Below are 20695 nucleotides of genomic sequence, written 5' to 3'. Positions count from 1 at the left end.
GCCAATACATCCACCTTTATATGTCAAAAAATATTGATGGAAGCTAGAATCTTGAAAGATGTTAAGCACTTCTGTTCCCACTGAGAATCAGAAATGTTGTGAGTGTCCAGCACGCATCAGGATCTCAGCATATATCCTACCAAATATAACAGAAGTTTTGCCTCCATATGAGTCACAGTTGTGAACAAAGAGGGTTTTTTTGCTTGTTTTGCTTTTTGGAAGGTTTTTTCTTGACCAGAACAACTTCTGCCTCATAGTTACTACTAGTTAAGAGAAGCAGCTGACATTGTTGCAAGGCCACTCTTTATAATGTTTGAAAAGTCATGGAGATCAGGGAATGTCTCTGACAACTAGAAGAGATCAAATGTGACACAAGAAGGTCCCAACAGAGGAACCAGGAAACTACAGGCGCATTAGTCTTGCTTCAGCCCCTGGGAAAATAAGGGAATGAATCCTCTTGGAAACTATTATAAGCCAAATCAGGGGGTTGTGAAAAGCCAACACAGATTTACCAAAGGCAAATCACTAAGCTGATCATATTCTACACAAAAACAATGTCTTCTGTCAACATGGGGAGACCTGGAATTCAGCAAAGAGTTCAACAGTGTTCCCCATAGCCATCCTCCTTGACAAATTGGCATGCTACACATTGGGTGGACAGTCTGTGAGATCCGTAGGAAATTGACTAACAGGCCTCACTTAGAGGTTGGTGATTGATGTTTTTTACTCAAGCTGGCAGCCTGTCACAACTGGGTTCCCCTAGGGATCAATATTGGGTCCCATGCTGTTTAAAATCTTCATCAATAGTCTGGACGATAGGATTGAATGTACCTGTTGCAGCTTTTACTGGGTGCTGCTGGTGGCGTTTCTCTCTGTGAATCTTGCTTATTGGCGTTGTTCACTGCCAAGGCTTCATATCTGTTGCTGGTTGGTACATACAAGGAAGGAAAGTGAAGTGTTAGCCTGGTCCATGGGTCACCAAAGACCATGGTGCCTCATTTTCCAAGGTACTGTCTCTTTGCTTTTGAAACTCTTTGTCTGGTAGTCCTTAGAGGTCAGTGCCATGGAGCACTGGTATTTCTTCTTGCAAGGTCTCGAATAATACTCGATCTATTTCTTGTTCACATTCCCTAATACAACACAGCCTGTTAATTTCCTCTTGCGGCTCCTCCACCTGCTGCCTGAGGGATTCCACCAGAGCACAGCTTGCGCTACCGCCCTCCTCCACCCAGGAGGAGAGGTGCAGTCTTTGCAGCTCTTCACCCGGACAGCAGCTTCCCTGATAGGAAGCTCTGTCTGGGTGGCTGCTTCTACTCGTCCCAGGGCAGCTGGGCTAGCTCGTTGATTACTGTCTGCTGTAGAGCACAGTCCTTGCCTGGTCTCGGCCACCATGCTTCTGACAACTTCAAACCACTGCCTAATAAGCCCTTCTAATTCCTTGGAGACCTCACGATTCTGGGTAGGCTTGCACAGCCACCAGCTAGCTGGGGCGGCCATCAGGGCTGCAGCCTGAGCCTGTGGGTGAGCAGAGCAGGCAGCAGCCCAGTAACTGGCAGAGCACGTAGCCCTTCCTGTGTGCCTTTCTACGGGAACTGCCGCATGCTAATCTAATGTTTAAATTAATGCATTTTAATCTCCATTCTAAAATACAGTTTAAGAAAATGTGTGGTAATTATTTATATTTTGCAGGCTTCATTCATCCAGTGATGCTGAAATAAAGTCCCATGCAAAAATTACAATAAATGCAAAGCTATGATTTAATAATAGGAACCTTTCACATCATGCTTCATAAGCACCTTTTAAGAGCTTTCAAAGCCACTACAGAAATTCTAATTGAGTTACGATGATGTTGTTTTCAAATAAGGAACTAATATTATTTTTAACATAGCCAAGATTTTTTAAAAGTGGCAAATCTTCAGATTGTTTAACATTAAAATGCACGAAATATGCAAAGATTATTTCATGTGATGAAAAAAATATAACATATGGCGTGATGCATCTGTATAGAGCTATTCACGTATGTACCCTCAGTAATTAAAATGAGAAACAATGTAATAGGCATATGATTTCACACTGAGGCGGAGGCTGAGACAAAATACTTCATATCTCTGCTGCATCTAAACAAGAAAAGCTTCTCAACCTTTGTGACCTTAGAAGTTGCTCACCAGGAGACAGGTAGCTGTCATCAGCTGCTCCTCACATCATTTCTCTTCAGTAGGTAGGCAGTAATTCCTCCTGAGATCTTGCAGAAGCAGAAACAGCTCCCTTGTGTTTGGCAGGTGTGAGCTTCCACTGAATTTACTGCTCAAAGGAGAAGGAAGTCATTGGTGAGTTAGGAATTAAATGGAAACTTAAGCCAAGAACCAATTTCCTTCAGGCAAGCATCGGAATTCAGAACTTGGGAAAGGAGCCTCTACATCTAGAAGTCCTGAACCTGCCTCTGAGTCGGAGGGTCACAGCAGGACCCAGCCAGAGTTGCTGCCTACAAAAAAGCTGAGCTCTAACCTTAGCAGGAGCTGAGCGCCGAGCTCTTTTGCCTCTTACAGAGCTGAGATACTGTATTTGCTTCTGAGAGAGGCAAACGCTCTGAAGCCATCCTCCTCCTTGCCCTATCAAGAAAATTGCTGGTGCAGTGGGTCTCCTGGAATTTCAATAGAGGCACTTTACCTAAATAGCAGAGATCTGTAGATGCATAAGACAAGAAATGGCAGCAGGGTGTGAAATCTGTATTGATCCACTGTTGTCAGAACTGGAAACCCTTGCAAATGGTATTTGTTAGAATATTTCAAACTCTCGGTGCTTTTCTCAGATAAACTCTCACCAAGAGAGCCTCTGGTTTAGCCTGACTTCTTTAGGATATGAAGCTTATGTGACTGTGCTCGCTAGCAAGCTGTCCTTGATAGATTTGAACCTATTTTAACCAAATGGAACAGATACATTATTGTCCTGTAAGTATTATGAAGCAGGAATCAAGACTAATTGTTTTTTATCATTTCTCACAGTATTATTAGTGTGTATAGTAATAAACTTTCAGATTCTTTTCTCTGAAGTCTAAAATCAATGTGCTTCTTGAACCAAAAAGAGTTTTTAAAAGATATAAGATAATATATAACATGTGGTAGTCACAGTTTTGTTGCAATGATATATGTTGTGTGAATAACAACTCTGGTAGCACGCTGATTGATGTAATAACAGGAAATTATTAGTTGATATCAGTATAATTCAGAACAGAAAATAGCCCTTCATTTGGAAGGTGTCTATATTTAATTCTATTTGACACTGAGCTGCAGGTGGTAAAATGGGCAAAAGATTCACTCAGTGAAAATTGCCTACATTTTACAGAAATTACCAAATAGGAAAATGGGAAGAAAACAATAGCAAAGGTCTTGGAAGAATGAAGAAAATGACCTTCCTCTTATTACTACTTTTTTTTTTTTTAAAAAAAAGCACGTTCTCTGATCTACATCCGTTAAAGAAGAAACAAGTTCTATCCATGTGAGGAAAAAAATAATCAAGAGGGTTCTTGAAGACTTAAAGAGCAAACTACTTCCAAAATGTTAGTTGCATATTGAAGTCCTTCACATCATCTTCAGATAAATGCAGTGTATCTTCAATTTATCTCTTAGGTTAACAACGAACAGCTGAGATGCAAATATTGAAGGGTGGGGTAATGCTGTTGAACAGAAAGAAAAACTCTAAATAACTTTTCAGCTCTGTGACAGTGTCCTCCTTTACCACCAAAATAACATTAAATCTTTAGATCAGTGAGGCAATTCCCAACCTTGTCGGCAACTGGAATGCCTCATTGCTTGTGGATACTCAGATTTGCCAGTGTCCATACTCTGTTGCTAAGAAATTTGTGCCTTTCCCACTCAGATTTAGCCACAGAAAGCCTTGCATTTGTGATCTCCATGCACAGTTATGGTAAATCGCTGTATTCAGGGTTAAAACACTGACCTCAAAAATATAATGTTGTTTCAAATGCAGAAAACCTGGTAACACGAGTTACTGGTGTCACTGCATGTTAGTGGTCCCCTGGTAAATATTGAGTTAGATTCAAAGATAGACATCTTCAAACTTCTGCAAAGAATCATTGCTAGTTAGCTGGATGATGACACTCCCCCCACAAGGCATTTACTTTCTGTAATGTCAGTATTTCACTGGAATTACTCCAGTATATGGGAGACAAATTTTTCTGGTAACTTATCTCCCAAGCCTAGAATTCATTGCCATCAATCACGTAATATTAGAGATTTTGTGTACATACTTGAGGATGGTCTAAAACAATATGTTCATGCTTGATATTACCAGGGAAGAAGGAAAAAAGCTCACTCATTTTTCATGCAGATGGACATCACTCTGTGTATGCGGTGGCTTTTAATATTCGATTTTAATATTCATTGGTGAGTTGCAGAAACCAAACCTGGCTATACAACTTCAACACAAAACCAGCAGACACACTTTTTCCTGCGTCGTTCATTATTTACCAGTAAGCTTGACAGTGAAGGGAGCCACTGCAACTCCAGACCCTTCCAAAATATGTTTTTATTAAAATGTTTTTAGTTAATTAAAAATAAAATAGGTCATCCTACCTCATCAATCTTATATAAGGGAAATTTTTATCTTTAAACACATAGTAGAATCCTTAGGATTTACTTGTTCTCAAAATTAAATATCCAGTGACAAAAAAACAATTATTTTTTTTCCTAAATTTCAACACTCTCATTTGTTTAATCCATATTATCATTTCCTTAAAAATTTGAAGCTTTTTACTCTGGCTAAAACCAGTATTCTCTCCTGTGTTTTCATTTAATTATTAGGAAATGCAGTTACAATTGTAGAACAGAGTACATCTTGTTGTGTGAGACAGCCAATGGTAATCCTGTTTCTCATGTATCAATTTAGAGATATTAGAGACAGTTTAGTTATCAGTGCTTATTGTTCTATTGACTTGAGTAAATTTTAGATCAGCTTCATTGTGAATTTGTCTGATGGTGAACCCCTGGTGAAGACTAGGCATAACCAACAGCTACTGCAAATTGCATTAAGCCTTTACAATTAACCAAACAACAAATAAATCAATGGAAGAATTGAGGGTCACCTCAATATGAAAATAAACCCCGTAGTCACAGAGATGGCCATTTTTCAAGCTAAGCTAGGAAAGGCAGGCTTCAGAATAATTTGAATTCTTCTGTCTGAGCACTGAGATTTAAAATTCCTACAGAATAAAAGAAGACTAATAGCATTCTTGACAAGGAAAATTGAAGGAGTAAGAACATCAATTGTAGGAATGACTGATAAAATTACTTAATTGACACTAACCTAAAGATAGATTTACACAAAAAGTATGATGGTCAAGTGATGGATTAAGACTTCGCATATACAAAGAGGCTTTCTTTTGCATCTGACTCTAGTGGCGATGAAGAGATCATTTTACTCTGTAATTTGACAAGATGCAAGTATTGTGCTGAAAAATTGGAATAAAAATTGCAGGTTAAAATACATTGTTTCAAATACTTTTTACAGGAACCCAAAGAACAAACTATAGTCAAAGATAATGAAATTAACACACTTTTGTAATATTGTTTGAATGCAAATTTTGATATGTCTTGATATAACTTCTGTATTTTTACTCGAATAACACAAAGAAAACATTTTGTGTCATGGAGAAGCTTCAAGTTTCAAAAATGACTTTTGGGGAGTTAACAGCTGAAAGCAAGGAAATTTCAGGCAGAAGTGCATTTTTGATAAGGTAAAGGGAAACAACACTTTGCAAAAATTATATTGTTATTTTCCAGATCTATCTAGTCTGAACTGTGGGGATCATACAATGGCTGATAGAACATCCTCAGCAAATGATAAAGTGCATGAAATAAAATCTGAAAAGTTGAGCTTCCCATTTATGTACATTAGCATTTAAGTATTGTACAAAATAAACTTTATTCAAGCAGTTTTAGATCAGCGATCCAATGACATGGCTAGACTATTTTAACTCTACTGCTCCTGACAAAAGAGCGTAGGAAACAGGACTACAAGACACAGCTTCTGCTTCTAGCCTGGATTATTTATGCTACACTGAAGTAAAAAAATTGTTTGCTTTTAAACTGGTGAACGATGGCTGTATTGCATTGTTCAATAGCTGTCTCGGCTCCACATTCAAGTTCACACGTACACCGTGTAAAAATTTGCAGAGAATCTTCAGCGGCTTCAGAAAAAGGAGCTGGAAGTCTCACTCTGTGCAACATCTGTGATGTTTTTCTAACTGAAAGATGAATTTGAGGGACTTGCAGTGGATAAACTCATCTGTTGCAGAGAAAGTACAATCTGGCAGGGGAAAAAAGGGAACTAACCTCGGAATCTCTGCCTTGCAATTCAATTTTGCGCATCCTGATGCCAGCTGTAACTGCAACTAAGATAAGTAAACTGGTGAAACTTCACTGGTGGTAAATTAATAGTCACTGGGGAGAGCTACATCCCTAGACTTTCACATATAACCTAAAAAAAAAAAAAAGAAAAAGTGCTATCTCAGATACAAAGCAGCAAGGAAGTATGATAAGAGCTTTGCCTTGGCTCTTTTTGCTCCGATGCTAGAGCAAAGGGCATGAGTTAAAGGGATTTTAAGGGACCACAAGTGGTCTGGACCACAGGGAGCTCCAGGGACCACAAGTGGAGCTGTGGTGTGTGAAATCCTCAATATTCCCAAACGCAAAGCCCGAACGCTGTGAATCCCGTTAGCCAGCATCACACGCGGACGTTTGTGTTCAGCCCTGCTTCCATACCCGAGCCTCTGAAGAGTCATCTGCATTCACTTTACTCCTCCTTATTGCCCACCGCCAACCCAAGCCCGTGAGAAGCTGCAGGCCAGGCTGCCCGGACCAGAGCTCCCCTCGCTGCTCACCAGCCCGCCCGCGGCCGCCGTAATCAGAGGTAATTGCCCGGGCTGTTATCTCCCTGCAGCCTGCGTCGTGCTTCCAAATACCTCTAATTGAATTGCTATAATTTTTGCCCTTCCTAATGCAGTGGGTTTGGCGAGGTAGAAATGATCCAGGGGAGGCAGGAGGGGGGTGGAAGGGGGTGGGCGGCTCCCTCCTCCCCCCTCCCGCCGGGCGCCCCTCCTGCGCGGCCGCGCCGCAGCCCATAAAGAGCGGAGGGAAGAGCAGGGTGGGCGTGCAGATCCGCGGCCGCGCACCGTGGCCATGCAGTGAGTGCCCGCCGCGGGCAGGTGGGAGGGACACCGCAGCCAGCACCGGGTGAAACGCCGTCAGCGAGAGGCCGTCGCGCCCCGGCTCAAGGTAACTCCCCTCCTCTCTCCCCAGTGGGAATCTGGGTGCCAAACTGGTGGCCACAGCCACTCCGCCCCGCGGAAAGAAGGTTCACCCCCACTTCCCACCCGCGGCGGGGATGCCCTGAGGGGGATCTGTAACTGGAAGGCAAAAAAACTCAGAGCATTTACCTCAGTACGGTTTCTTTCCAGATGCAGAGGTGCGCAAGTTTCCTGTTTCTGTCTTTAATCCTTTGTGCCACCCTGTCAGAAACATTTGGACTGGTTTTCTCAGTAAGTACGAATTTCACTGTTGGGGGCCCTATCCGTTGGGCAGCATTCGTGTCTCAGCTGGCAAGTGACAGTAAACCTGGCAGTGATGTATGTCTAGGTACAGGGGTTGGACAAGATGCATCCCCCAAAAATATTTTGGTCAGTAAACAGGTTTTTAGTTAAGAATTTGTGGTTTTTGAATACTAGCTCCCTTGTAACAAATAATATGACTACAGCAGGGGGAAAAGACTTTCTAGTTTATAGAACAGACTTGAATGGATGTCCCACCTAACTCAGAAAAGGTGGTGTACGTATGGGCTTCTTTCTCTAAGGAAAAGAGGCATGCAAATCCAAACGATTAAAAGAAAACATTGCTGTTTAAGATGGTTATCATGTGGTAATTGGAGTATAAAGTCAAAGTTTCTGCTTCCAAAGTGTGATTTGCAGTTTCACTTACATGGTGTGAAATCTTCACGCTGTGTGGATGTCAGTAGCAAAACTATCGAGTTAGATGGGCATGAGGCAAGAGTTCACCATTAATATTTGCTTCAGTGTTATTTACTTCTATCTTTTTCTTACAATATTTCTTGATTTTTAAGCCTTCAGAAGACACTTTCTGCAAAGAAAATGTTTGAGTGCTGTTTGCCTTGCCTTCAGGAAGGACTGTGTAGTTCCTTAGTTCATGCAATAACATACTTGCATTTTTTCCTTTAAGGCAAAAGAAAAAAGGGGCTGGACTTTGAATAGTGCTGGTTACCTACTTGGGCCACGTAAGTCAAGCACTTGTTGGTTTTTTTTTGGTCATTATTTCAAAATACAGAAGAGTTTTTCTTGTAAACCAGTTTGCTGGAGTATGCTCCTAGCTTCTCTGCTGAACACAGTAATTTTGTCTAGACCTGCAAAGCTGAAGAAACTCGTTTGGGAAAATACTTGTTTAGATATTTGTTACACGCCTGTTACAGAACTGAGTTGTCTTAGACAATAACTGTAATTTTCTGAAGCAGAGTTGTGTGTGCCTTTACATAGAGAAGCACATCTGGTCACTCTTTGTGCTTCTGAACTGTAATTTTCCTATGACAAATACTTCCCTTCTCCCCCTGGAAGCGTTACAAAATCTTATAGCATCTTAGATGCCAAAGGAAGAGTGACAAAATATGACATTTTGGCAATTCTCAATGTTATTTCAGATTTCACCATTAAATCTATTTGAAAATGGCAAAACAAATTAAAACATTAAGATGCACACTCACGACTGTAAATATTAACAGTTCACTATGTGAAAAATATATAATGTACAAGGTGTTTAAAATACAGGAACACATTAGTTTACAAAGATGGAGCATCACAAATGTAGATTATAAGAAAACTGAAATGCAGTGCTAAGCTGTCTCAAATATCTGTCCTTTACCGTTATTTCTTCTTGATGTAAAAACGCTCATTACCAATGCTTCTATATTTTCAGTCTCTGTAATACATGACAAATACTGACTCTCTTAATTCTTTTTAAGTAACTTCAAGGATACCTTAAAGAAAAAAAAAAGATTAATGCATCTTAAATGTATTAACTGGTTCTGCAAATGTCTGGAAGTATATTTGCCCCAAAGCAGATCTATCCAAATTGGCAAAGATACTGTGGGGAAATGTACTTGTCAAAGTGCCATTTATCTAAGACTGGATAATAGGAATCATCCTTTGTTGCAGGTCGTATTGATCAGCTTTTACTGATAAAGGAAATGCCCATTGCAAGGGGGAGAGAAGAGGCACCAGGGGCATGTAAGATAGTTTACATGAATAACCTTCAAAAACTATCTGCAGTTTTCTTTTAAGCAAGCTCATTGGCAACATTTTCTAAAAATAGAAGAAAGAGTAGCAAAACCTTCCCAAATTTCATGTGAGTGTACAAACTTATATTTTCTTTAAAACTTCCTATGAATTAAATAATAGTTTCTGCAAGTATGTAGTACAGGACTGGGTCTCTAGATTACATAAATCATAAGCACAATTTCAGAAGAAAGGTTATTTTATTTAGTGACATATTAATTGCTGCTTTGTCATTTTGTATGTCAAAAGTGTCCATCGTGATCTTTTCTTTGAAATCCATGAAAAGCAAACAATATAGTAAAGGTTGTTGTTAAGTCATTTAACTCCTCTGATTTTTAATTTATTTATCAGATGCAGTAGATAACCACAGATCTTTCAATGACAAACATGGTTTCACTGGTAAACGTGAAATACAGCCTGATGAGGATATTAAAGCAGGTAATGAAATTCTGAAAGCCAGTATTGAGTTGGTTTTTATGTTTAGTAACTTATTTACTGTTACAGAGTTAGCTAACTGTCTAGATATAAGGCTATTCCTGTACTTAACAAAAATCCTAATAAACAAATGAAAGGAAGAAAAAACCAAATTTGTTCATTTGGTGTGCTCTTTGGTCATAGCTTAAAACATCTTGGTGCCTAGGGAACAGTACCATGATTATGTTGCTTTTAAAGCATAATAGATCATATTACTTTGAATAAACCAAGTTGTGTTTTTCTTTTCATATGCTATAATAATTTCAAGTGTCATTTTAGACACTCAAGAGTTAACTTTTTTCGAGCAAAGAAGTGAGCACAAAAGGCAGTCTTTCAGTAGGGAAAGCTATAGAAACTGGCAAATATATTTTATTTATTAATATTATAATATTTATTATTCTGATACACCAGAGCTGAAACTAGACCTCAGAACTGTATGGCACTCCTTATGTTGTAATCAAACAAATATATAAAATATTCCATGTTAAGTCTCACAATATTTCCTATATTTAAGCAAGATGGATTATCTTCATTAAAAGATTGAGAACCTGATCAAAACTGAAATCAAGTCGATGTATTGTTTTGACATTGCATGGATCAAAATTTAGTAAATGGCAGTGAAAAGTATGCAGCTTTGTTCTGGATTCATCATCCAAAGCTGGGCCCCTACAATATATGTCTAGATTCCCTTTATGAAGAGAAGCTGGCACTTCTAGGATTTATTTGGAACACCTACTTCAGGATAAGATGTAGAAACTTCCAGAAAAATCTACTTCTCTCTCCTGAAGAGAAACTAAATCTGCTGCAGACATCTAAAGTGAGCTGGGATGGATCTCATCTTTAGACTGTCAAAGAATGACCTGTTCCTTGCTGTAACAAAAAAAAAAAGCAGTACTTACTTGAGCGCTATTGCATTCATCACTGCACTAATGGGGGAAGACAAAGTCCCGGCCCCAGAGCTCTGGAAGGCTATTTTAAACCCGCCCAGCACAATGGAAATGTAGCTAACACTAAATCAGTTCAGAAATAAAGGAAATGTGCTTAATTACAGTTTCATGGACATAATTACTCTGTAAGTAGAATAGTAATGCTAACACATTTCTCTGTTTTTTACATTCTCAGAATGACTGCCAGTTTACTCATGGTACATAGTCACCTAGTGGGGTTTTGTGTGTGTGGTGGTGTTCAGTTTTATGTTTTGTTTTTTTTCTTTTGGTGTGGGGTTGTTTTTGTTGTTGTTGGCTGGTTTGGGGTTTTCTTCATTTTTAAGAAAAAAAAAAAAAACAAACCACAAAACAAAACCCACAGGGAGAACCTAATTCCTCAAACACTGGGGTAAAAATAGTATTTTGCCAGTCAGAAGCAATGTGAAAGGAACGCATTTGTAATCTTACAATGCAGCTCACATTGGAACGTGTTGCTATGGGTGGATATACTACTAGCTCCTCTACAGAAATATGATCTTTAAGAATTATGGAACTCTTTTGCCAAGTGCTGCTCCGTCTCCACAATTACAAGTAAACCCGACCAAACTAGTCTGAATGGGACCTGAAAATTATATAACTGCCTCTGTTATGAATATCACTTTAGATGCTCTTCTCTCATAAAAAGTTTTCTTTGAAGCTGAAGTTTATTATAGAGTTCCTATTCAAGGGAGGTTTGAATATGCAAAAAAAAAAAAAAAAAAGGATAAGGTAGTCTGATTTTTTTTATTTTACTTGAAAATGAAGGATATTTTTTTAAGTTAAATTCTGCTGAATATTTACAAAAGTGTCTTAAAATGTCAAGATAGATCAAAGAGGAGTATGTTATCTTAGGTACATATGCAAAAACATACCTTTTGGAGGTTTTGTAAAGTCCCAGGCCTAGCTTTTGGGCTGCAAATCATTTCTATATTGCTTGAATGGCTTATTGGGAACAAAGTCCAACTACATGAAGAACTCCTAACTGTTTTGCAAAGCTGATGAATTTGTTTGCTAAATTGATCTTTCCCTTCAGTCTCAGGCCAGTGAACACAAAGAAGAGAGCTGAGAACGAAAGATAATTCTCTTCTGCAACAGAACTCATAAGGCCTTAAAGATCACGACCATAAAGGTGTCAAAGCAGCTCCTACGCAGCAATAGCATATGAAGCTGGGCAATTTTGATTTGAAGAATTGCAGTTAACTACTTAAAGTGTCTTTACTCTTCCATGAAATGAGGTTTTCTATTAAGGATTTTCAGGAAAAAGAAATTTCAGATAGCTTTTTTTTTTTTTTTACAGAGTACTCATAAACCTAGCCACAATGTTACATACAATAGATCGTTATACCATGTTAACATTAAGCAACAACTAACTTATTTTATAGGGAATCTTGGAAGACCACTGGTGGATGAAAACATTGTGCGTACAGTAATTGAATTTTTGACTTACTTGCATCTTAAAGGTTAGTGAATACCTTCTTAACCTTTCACGCTTTCTGGTGTGAAATTTACTGAGAAGATAGGACTGTCCTTGAATGTACAAGTCTGCTATAGGTTTGAGCATGCAAGACTTTGTACAGCATCTCTGGTTGGGGGGAGGAACTGTCAATTCCATTTTAGTGTGCTTAGGAATAGGTCTGATTTAGGCCAAACTGTTTGTCAATGAATATCCAACATAGCAGGGTTCTAATACCACCTGATTACTCTGGGCACTGTGAAAATAATAACGGCTACTACCAAAATTGTATGGACCCAGCTTTTAAAGTTGAAAACAAACTAAACATGGTCTGATTACATGGGAGTAAGTATAAAACAATTCAATAACAAATTAAATAAGTTCTCGGCTTAATGCTAAGAAGAGTTTGTTGAAATTCTGAAACACTTGTTAGTGGCAAAAGAAATACATCTCCCTTTCTGCATGTATTCTACATAAAGTCACATCATAAAATTGCAAAACCACCAAGCTGAATGCTGGCAAACAGCTCAAAGTACTGCTAGTAAAAACTCTGTGGAGTCTCAAAATTGTGACAATGATTGTAAAACTGAGCTTAGAGCTGATTCTAGAAGAATGGTAACTTTATTATAGCATTAGGTGAAGAGGAAATCTGGGTACTTCTGAGTTTGCATTACTTTTGCTTTTTAAAAAACACACCATAACTCTGAGCTTTTAAAAGCCTCTTCAGCCCCTCTAGAAGTGTCTACAAAATGTTTGAAAACATTATCTATACTTGGGAAGAAACAACAGGAAGGAAAAAGTTATTTTTATGGCAAATGTTTGAGGAATTCTGTCTCAGAAAGCAGACAATTAAATACATCTGTAACTTCTACATTCTTACATCCGAATACAACAAATTATAAGCAATTTTGTGGCAAGTGTGTGCTGTGAAATAGTAACAAAGAACTGTGTGTTACATTCATATTTTAATTTCACTATTAAAAGAGACTTTCAAGAGATCTATTAACTTGCTGCGTATCTAGGAAACATAATTCTGGACGTCTTCGGCATCATTTTCTAACTGATTTGCATCTGCCCAAGCAAAATAATTCTCACCACTGAAACTACCAACCCAATGTTTACTGAGTCAACTTTGCATTTGAAACCCCTTATGGTTAGTACTAAGGGCCTGAGATAATTCAAATATATATTTAAAGTAAACTATTAGCATGTATATTTTCTCTGGACAAAGTAGTAGCCTGTTTGTTGTGCCATTGTGAAGGAGTCCTAAACACTTCTTTACCCTGCTGGTAAACCAATAACTGGACACAACAGAAAAGGTGTGAAACCTATTGAGCTCAAGGATGCACTCTCTGATGAGTAGGCTGAGCTGCTAAGTTGGGCAAAAAAATAAAATACATCTCATACAATACATACATCAAATACAAATTGCTTCTTTCCTGGGACGAATGAGCAAAAAAGGCTGCATTGTAACTCTAAGTAACAACTCCTTGTTTAGGATAGTGATGACAAACAGCTGGTTTTATTCAGAAAAGTTGGTATTATTATCTGTCATTAAAAAAAAAAAAAAGGAATCTCCAGATCATAATATCATATAAAATGGATGATATAATGATATGATTCTTGTATTCCTAGGTTTCAAAAGACACAGAATGTTATCATATTATCCCGTAACAATATTTATTGGCAAGACCTAGTACAAACTCTTACACAAAAACAGAATTGTAGGTTTAGGAGGTAAAAAACATAATTTATTATGGTAGAGGCACTTTAACACTTTTGCTCAAATGGAACTTTACTACATTAAATATATTGGTTTATATATGTTCCTTTGGGGGGAGAGGGAAAACTCCCACTCATGAGATTCAGATTCAGGGAATGGTTATTCAATCAGACATACACTTCAATCTGCGAGATAAAGTAAATATTTTAACTGCTAAGAAGTATCTTGGTGATAACTAAAAGTGTCCTTCAGCTCTTTCTCTTGAAAATTGATCCCTCCAGCTTCAAAGGCTTCCTATATAGAGCAGGGTCTAGGATGGCAGCCATAATTGGATTATATTAAAACTTTTGAGATTCTGGGATCTAGCAATATCAATTGACATAATAAAATTGATATAATTTCATTGTTATTCTGTCACTGCTGTTTCTAAAAAGGATTATAGCAGGAAGGTATTATTAACATTCAAAAGAAAAAAAACCAATAGTTTAAAAACAAAAACATTAAAAGTTCAAGGATTTGCCTCTCGTAGTTGAGAGAAGAAAAATATAAAAACGTATGTTACTGAAATTGGATTTCATTATTTAGTTGCTAAGATTAGTATTCATAGTTACATATGTGTTAATTCTCTTTTTGTTTTTTCTTCCCTTCCCCCCCTTTTTTTGCAGAGGTGGGAGCACTTGACAAACTACCTTCACCAGAGGAAACTAACCAGTCTTGAAGAAGAATGCATTCTTATTTTGTTGTAGTGTAGATTTAGATTGAAATTTAAACAAAAGATCCAAATGAGCTGAAGATGAGAAGTATTGTTTGCATTAATCTGACAAATAGCTTTCTGCCCTCTGGGTTGGTTTGTTTGGGGATTTTTGTTTGCTTTTTTTTTCCCTCTCTCTCTTCTGTGATGTTATAGTGTAAAATTTTGCCTTGGTAAAATTTTTCTGTAGGTAAATGATAAAATAAAAATAAAGAGCAACTACGTTGTTTCATTTTCAAATTAAATATGCACTAGCACACAATACATCATATACAAAGCCCAGGTTAAATTGTAAGATTATGCTGCACCTATACTCTTCAAAATTACAGTAAAATAAAACATAAATACTACATATTGTGTACTTCAAACTGCTGCCATGCAGAGTCATCTTCACAGATGTCTATACTTTTATGCTTCATGGGAGCCTTACTTCCTTTTCCTCTTTTCATAGACGTGAAATAAACTCATATTCACTTTAAATTTCATATTATTCACCTGTAACACACCAGCCCACTGACCGAAGCATACCTTCACGCAATACAAATTTAACTGTTCGGTACAGGTAACAGGTTGGCACAAATCCTATGTGTAGGATTCCTATTCCTATGCTGTCAAGAATACTGGGTCTGTATTCTTTAATGAAGAAACTCTACTGTCCCCTCCAAGATAAAAAAAATATTTTATTTTATGAGATACTCTAGTCTGAATCCAGCAAAGCACTTGAATACATGCTTAGTCCCTGTGAAAGAGCTTTGATGTACTGGTCCCAGACTGCTAGACCCATACGCAACATATGTCATATCAAGAATGAGGAAAGGTTTGAGAGAATACAGCATCTTAGAAAGGTTTTTCACATTCAGATGACCTTCAATCTCTGCATAGGACAGTGAAATATCATCCTTTCAAAGTGCTGCTGTGCACCAGAGTGCACAGACTGACAGAAATTTTGCAGACCATTATTCCATAATCTGTTTTTCACTTTTAGCATTGCAGAATACATTTTAGATGTCAAGCCACTACTGTTTAATTTGAACCCATAAGGTTATCTCACCTTGTCAATCAGCCTGTGCTTTTCCTCTGATAATTACTCTGCCTCTGATCTAATATCTGATGTTCGCTTTCCAAAGTGTACAAAGTACACTTTTCATCAGCTCCAACGAGCTTTTGAGCAAGTCCTTCAGACAATGTTGTACTGTTTGGGTTTTTTTTTAAAAAGAGTAATAAAAAAGTGTACACTGCTGGTATACCTGCTGCTAGTTCAACATTATTTGGTAAATTTATGGATTTCCAAAAAAATGAAAAAAGAATGGAGTGAAATTTAACTTCTGCACATTAGTGTAGTTCAGTAATTCCAAACTCTCATTTCCCTAGTCCTTCTACTAGTAGGACTAGTAGACTAGTAACATTTCCCTAGTCCTTCTACTAGTCCACATTTCCCATCATAAACTTGAAGCAGAGCTCACTAAAATCAAAAGGCATTCTTTTCATTGACTTTCTTGGACTTTGGTTCATTGACTACTAAGAAGCAGTATCCATTTGCAGAACTCAATAACAAGCCATCTTTCTATGGCAAGGCAGCTGAATCTATGATCAAATAAAAAGAACATAATCTTAGCACTGAATTTCTTCTCTTTTGAAATAGGATAAGAAATTGAGTTTAAAATTAGAAAACATTTATTACTTAAATCAAATTAGCATACTGTCAGCTCGTTAAAGTTGGAATGGTCTTGTTACAATGTTTATTTGAAATTCTGAAATTTGAGATTATTTGAAATACTGAAAAACTCATAGGATCGGGTTCTTACTCATTGTGCTGCTCTGCTATAGGCATATATTATAATGAAACACAAAGGATCATTATACTCTAATTACCAAAAGCAGTCCACGTGGTTTCATTTAGTAATTACTGCATTCAAACACATACTGGTAATATTCCAAAATACAGAGAGAGGTAAAATTTTCAGACTGTTTCTTCACCCTCTACAGCTCTTATCTTTGCAAAAACAAAGGGTCAAAAAACAATAAAGGGTCATTCTTCTGGATCAATTTCAGTAACAGTATTTTATTAACATTCTTATTTTATTTAAAGCATTTCTTACATCACTACATCTCAGACCTAAATTCTGCAAATATCTGGAATGACATCTCCATAGCTGGCATCTCAGAAAACACCTGATAAAAGATGGCCTTTAAACCACAATTTGAAAGCAATTAGTTTCAACGGGGCAAAGAGACAATAAAAAGATGTGACAAGTTTCAGCAGAAAATGAAAAAAAATCCCTAATCATTTCCTTCTCATTTCATTTATTTTCTCATTTGCATACATTGTATTCCGCTTTTGTGTAGGATTAGATCAAACACATCTGCACTAAAGACAAAAGCCAAAGACTAAAAAAAAAGAGTAAAACCTTTGTTGTAATGTTTGCCAATAATAAGAAATTACCCAGCATGCAAATTTAACTCTGACAATGAACAGAAGCCTTACATGATGCTGAATGACTGGACAATAAAATGGCAGATGAAATTAAATGCTGATGCAAGCAAAGTAATATGCACAGAGAAAAACAACTCTAATTTTACCTACACATAATGATGGTCTAAATTATCTCCGGAAAAATAGCTTAGGCTCGTTGTACATGGTCCTCTAAAAATGTCATTCTAAACCTCAGCAGCAATTAGAAAGGAAAATGGAATGTTAGGAATTATAATGAAAGTAGCCAAAACCAAACCAGAAAACATCATTATGAGACCATTCCCAACTTTCACACCAGCTGCAGTTCCAGTCAGTTCATTGCAAAAAAACCCCACACTGTAGAACCATAAAAGCTGTTGAAAAAAGTGATTAATATTTTCAGCGACAGCGAACAACTTCTATACACAGAGACACTATATAGATTGTGACTTTAGCTTGAGAAAGAGACTAGCAAGTAGAGAGATGACAGAGTCTTAAATGTCATGGTAAAAATGCTTAGCGAATTCTCTTCTTGTAACCCAGGATTTAATGATTACTTACTAAAATGATCAAGTAACATTTTTAAACCTCGCTCTCAGTAAAAGAAGTCTTTTTCTATACATGTCATGATAAAGTTGTGACACTGACAGGCACAGGACATTGTGGACGCCATAGGTTCTGGAAGGAAACTATTGTATTCACAGAAGAAAAGTACTTCAAGGTCCAAATGAAACCACTACCTCAAAAAGCCTAAGTAAATTGTTTCTTAGAACAGATTATGGACTTGCGTGCACAGAGGGATTAATTGAAAAGGGCTTCTTCATCTACACATCATCTGATGCCAGTTTACAAAAGAAACTTGGAAATTACACATTTTTGGTTAAAAAATCTGCAGAAATGAATACTATCTATAACCAAAAAGGTATAATTTTATACCTGACAGTGCTTCACCTGCCAGGTAGTCTCACTAAGACTTGTTTAAATGCAGGTCAGTCAGCATAAAAGAGGGAATTTCTGGTGGCACAGTTGACATAAAACAGTCTAATCAGATTAGGAAGTCATTAGGCAGCTGACAGGATACATGTGTTTTCCCACCTGTCTACTCAGGTAAAGGTCAGGCTGCAAAATTAGCATAGAAAATTAGACAGGACTCAGAATACTGAGGACATTTGAGGGGCCTTGATACTGGGGTTGACATAATTCTGCTTTCAAGTTTAATGTTACCATAGTTAAAACCAAACTACGGCCCTTTTTGCCTGACGAGCACACTAACTTCGTAAGATAACAGAGAAGCTCGGTGTGAGTTAGTTTACGAAAGATTCTGTCCAATTTTCAACTCTTCTTTTGCCTTTCAAATGAGACAAGGAGATATCATATAAGATAGTATGTGAAGCAACACATTAATAACTCACAGAAAAAGTGATGAAAGTATTTTTACATTATTTCAAAATACATCATACAAAAAAGCAACAAGTTAGAAATGGACACCAGGAAATAAATTATGAAGATATAAATTAGCTCAGGAGATTTCTAAGGCAGACATGAGGATTAAAGGAAGGTTTAGAGATGAATATTATTAGCAGAACAAATGATTTTTCACCAATTAACAAAGTACATTGAGTGCAGTACTTCTGTCACTATTTTGTGTTCTGTCGTTTATTTTTAAAAAAAAGCAAATAATAATTCTGATGCTTAATTTTTGTGAGGACTGAGCATGACATGGACCAACCGTAGAAAACTATGGCAACTCACAGATGGCTCTACTACTCAGATTCAGTATCTGGGTATACAAATGTCAGTTGCTACGACTTTTAATACCTCAGAGCATAGTGCATTTGCCAATTCATGTGCAACATTCAGCACCTCCCAGAAATCATAGAATCATAGAATCTTCATGGTTGGAAAGGACCTTTGAGATCATCGAGTCCAACCATACACACACACACATACACACAAAAAACAAACAAACAAAAAAACCCAAAAAAACCCAACAACCTACAATCTCCGCCCTTCAGAGCATGCCCTGAAGTGCCAAATCTAGACGTTTCTTAAATACCTCTAGGGCTGGTGACTCAACCACCTCCCTGGGCAGGCTGTTCCAGTGCCTGACCACTCTTTCAGTAAAGTAATTCTTCCTAATATCTAATCTAAATCTCCCCTGCCACAACTTCAGACCATTTCCTCTGGTCCTGTCATTATTCACCTGGGAGAAGAGGCCAACACCCACCTCTCTACAACCTCCTTTCAGGTAGTTGTAGAGGGCAATGAGGTCTCCCCTCAGCCTCCTCTTCTCCAAGCTAAACCTGCCCAGCTCCCTCAGCCTCTCCTCATATGACCTGGTCTCCAGACCCCTCACCAGCCTGGTAGCTCTCCTCTGGACATGCTCCAGCACTTCAATGTCCCTCTTGTACAGAGGGGCCCAGAACTGAACACAGTACTCAAGGTGAGGCCTCACCAGTGCCGAGTACAGAGGCACGATCACTTCCCTGCTCCTGCTGGCCACGCTATTCCTGATACAAGCCAGAATGCTGTTGGCCTTCTTGGCCACCTGGGCACACTGCTGGCTCACGTTAAGCTGGCCGTCCACCAGCACCCCCAGGTCCTTTTCTGCTGGGCAGCTTTCCAGCCACTCTTCCCCAAGAGTGGGAGCTTTAAAAAGCAGGAGTTGAGCTGCAGATGAGAATTATTTTATCTCCTTGCTTGTAAAGCACTACGTTATTCCCAAATACCTGACCAAATTCTCTTGAGATTCAACTCGTATATGTTCTGTCATCTGTGGTATTTCTAATTGAATTGATCTCCGCAGGTTTTCCACTAATTAAGTACATGCAAATCATACAGCCTTTCTGAGTGCTGAGAGACGTGAGTCTCATATGGAATGTCTGCCTGTGTGTAAATTCTAAAATAACAAAATACAATCCATCTCAAATCAGGATAAAATGCTACCATTCAGTTTGCAAAATATTTTTTTTTTTGCCTTTGGTACAGTTTCTAATATAAATGTTGACTATTTATCACTTACAAACACTTAAATTAATTCAGAATGGATTCCTTCTATAATTTCCCCTTCAGAACATTTATGAGGTCATATGTTTCCTTGAAAGAATTCTATTTTATTAAAAGTCATTCTATCAGAAAATAATTGATCCAATTTATGAAAATTATGGCTATGATTACATTTATCAATATTAAAGGTGGTATTTCTTGACAAGATTTAAAACTGAGGCTCTGATCATTTACGTCAACGTAAGTTCCTATGTCGGATTTGTAGAACAAGTATTCTTTGCTTAATATTCATTCAGATGTCAGTGTATGGAAATCACATCCTGCTTCCCTAAGCTCTTTCTGCACTTTCATAGGATTGTCCTATTGATCATGAACTCCTAATCTAAAAGACAGTAGATTTAGGAATCATTAGCTTTCTTGCAGTTTTCACATCTACTGTTCTCTGCAGCTATTAAAACCCTACTCAAACTAGTCTCCAAAGATTTGCATGAGAATTTTATGCACCTCTTCTGCAAA

The 20695-nt window shown here is 37.7% G+C and overlaps 1 protein-coding gene across 2 annotated transcripts; it reads left to right on the top strand.

The window, feature by feature from the left end:
- Positions 1-7146: 7146 nt before the first annotated feature.
- On the top strand, positions 7147-14960 carry GAL (galanin and GMAP prepropeptide). Of its 2 annotated transcripts, XM_074582454.1 has the most exons (7): positions 7172-7292; positions 7475-7555; positions 8250-8304; positions 9236-9307; positions 9707-9793; positions 12177-12254; positions 14636-14960. In XM_074582454.1, exons 2-7 carry the CDS (start codon positions 7475-7477, stop codon positions 14686-14688), a joined length of 426 nt encoding a protein of 141 aa, XP_074438555.1. In that variant the 5' UTR covers positions 7172-7292; the 3' UTR covers positions 14689-14960. The 2 variants fall into 2 exon arrangements, with proteins under 2 accessions (XP_074438554.1, XP_074438555.1); XM_074582453.1 differs by lacking the exon at positions 9236-9307 and having other exon boundaries at positions 7147-7292.
- Positions 14961-20695: the final 5735 nt, after the last annotated feature.

The sequence above is a fragment of the Larus michahellis genome, chromosome 4, assembly GCF_964199755.1.
Source record: "Larus michahellis chromosome 4, bLarMic1.1, whole genome shotgun sequence".
In the NCBI taxonomy this organism is placed as follows: Eukaryota; Metazoa; Chordata; class Aves; order Charadriiformes; family Laridae; genus Larus; species Larus michahellis.
This window is presented reverse-complemented; position numbering and strand designations above follow the sequence as displayed.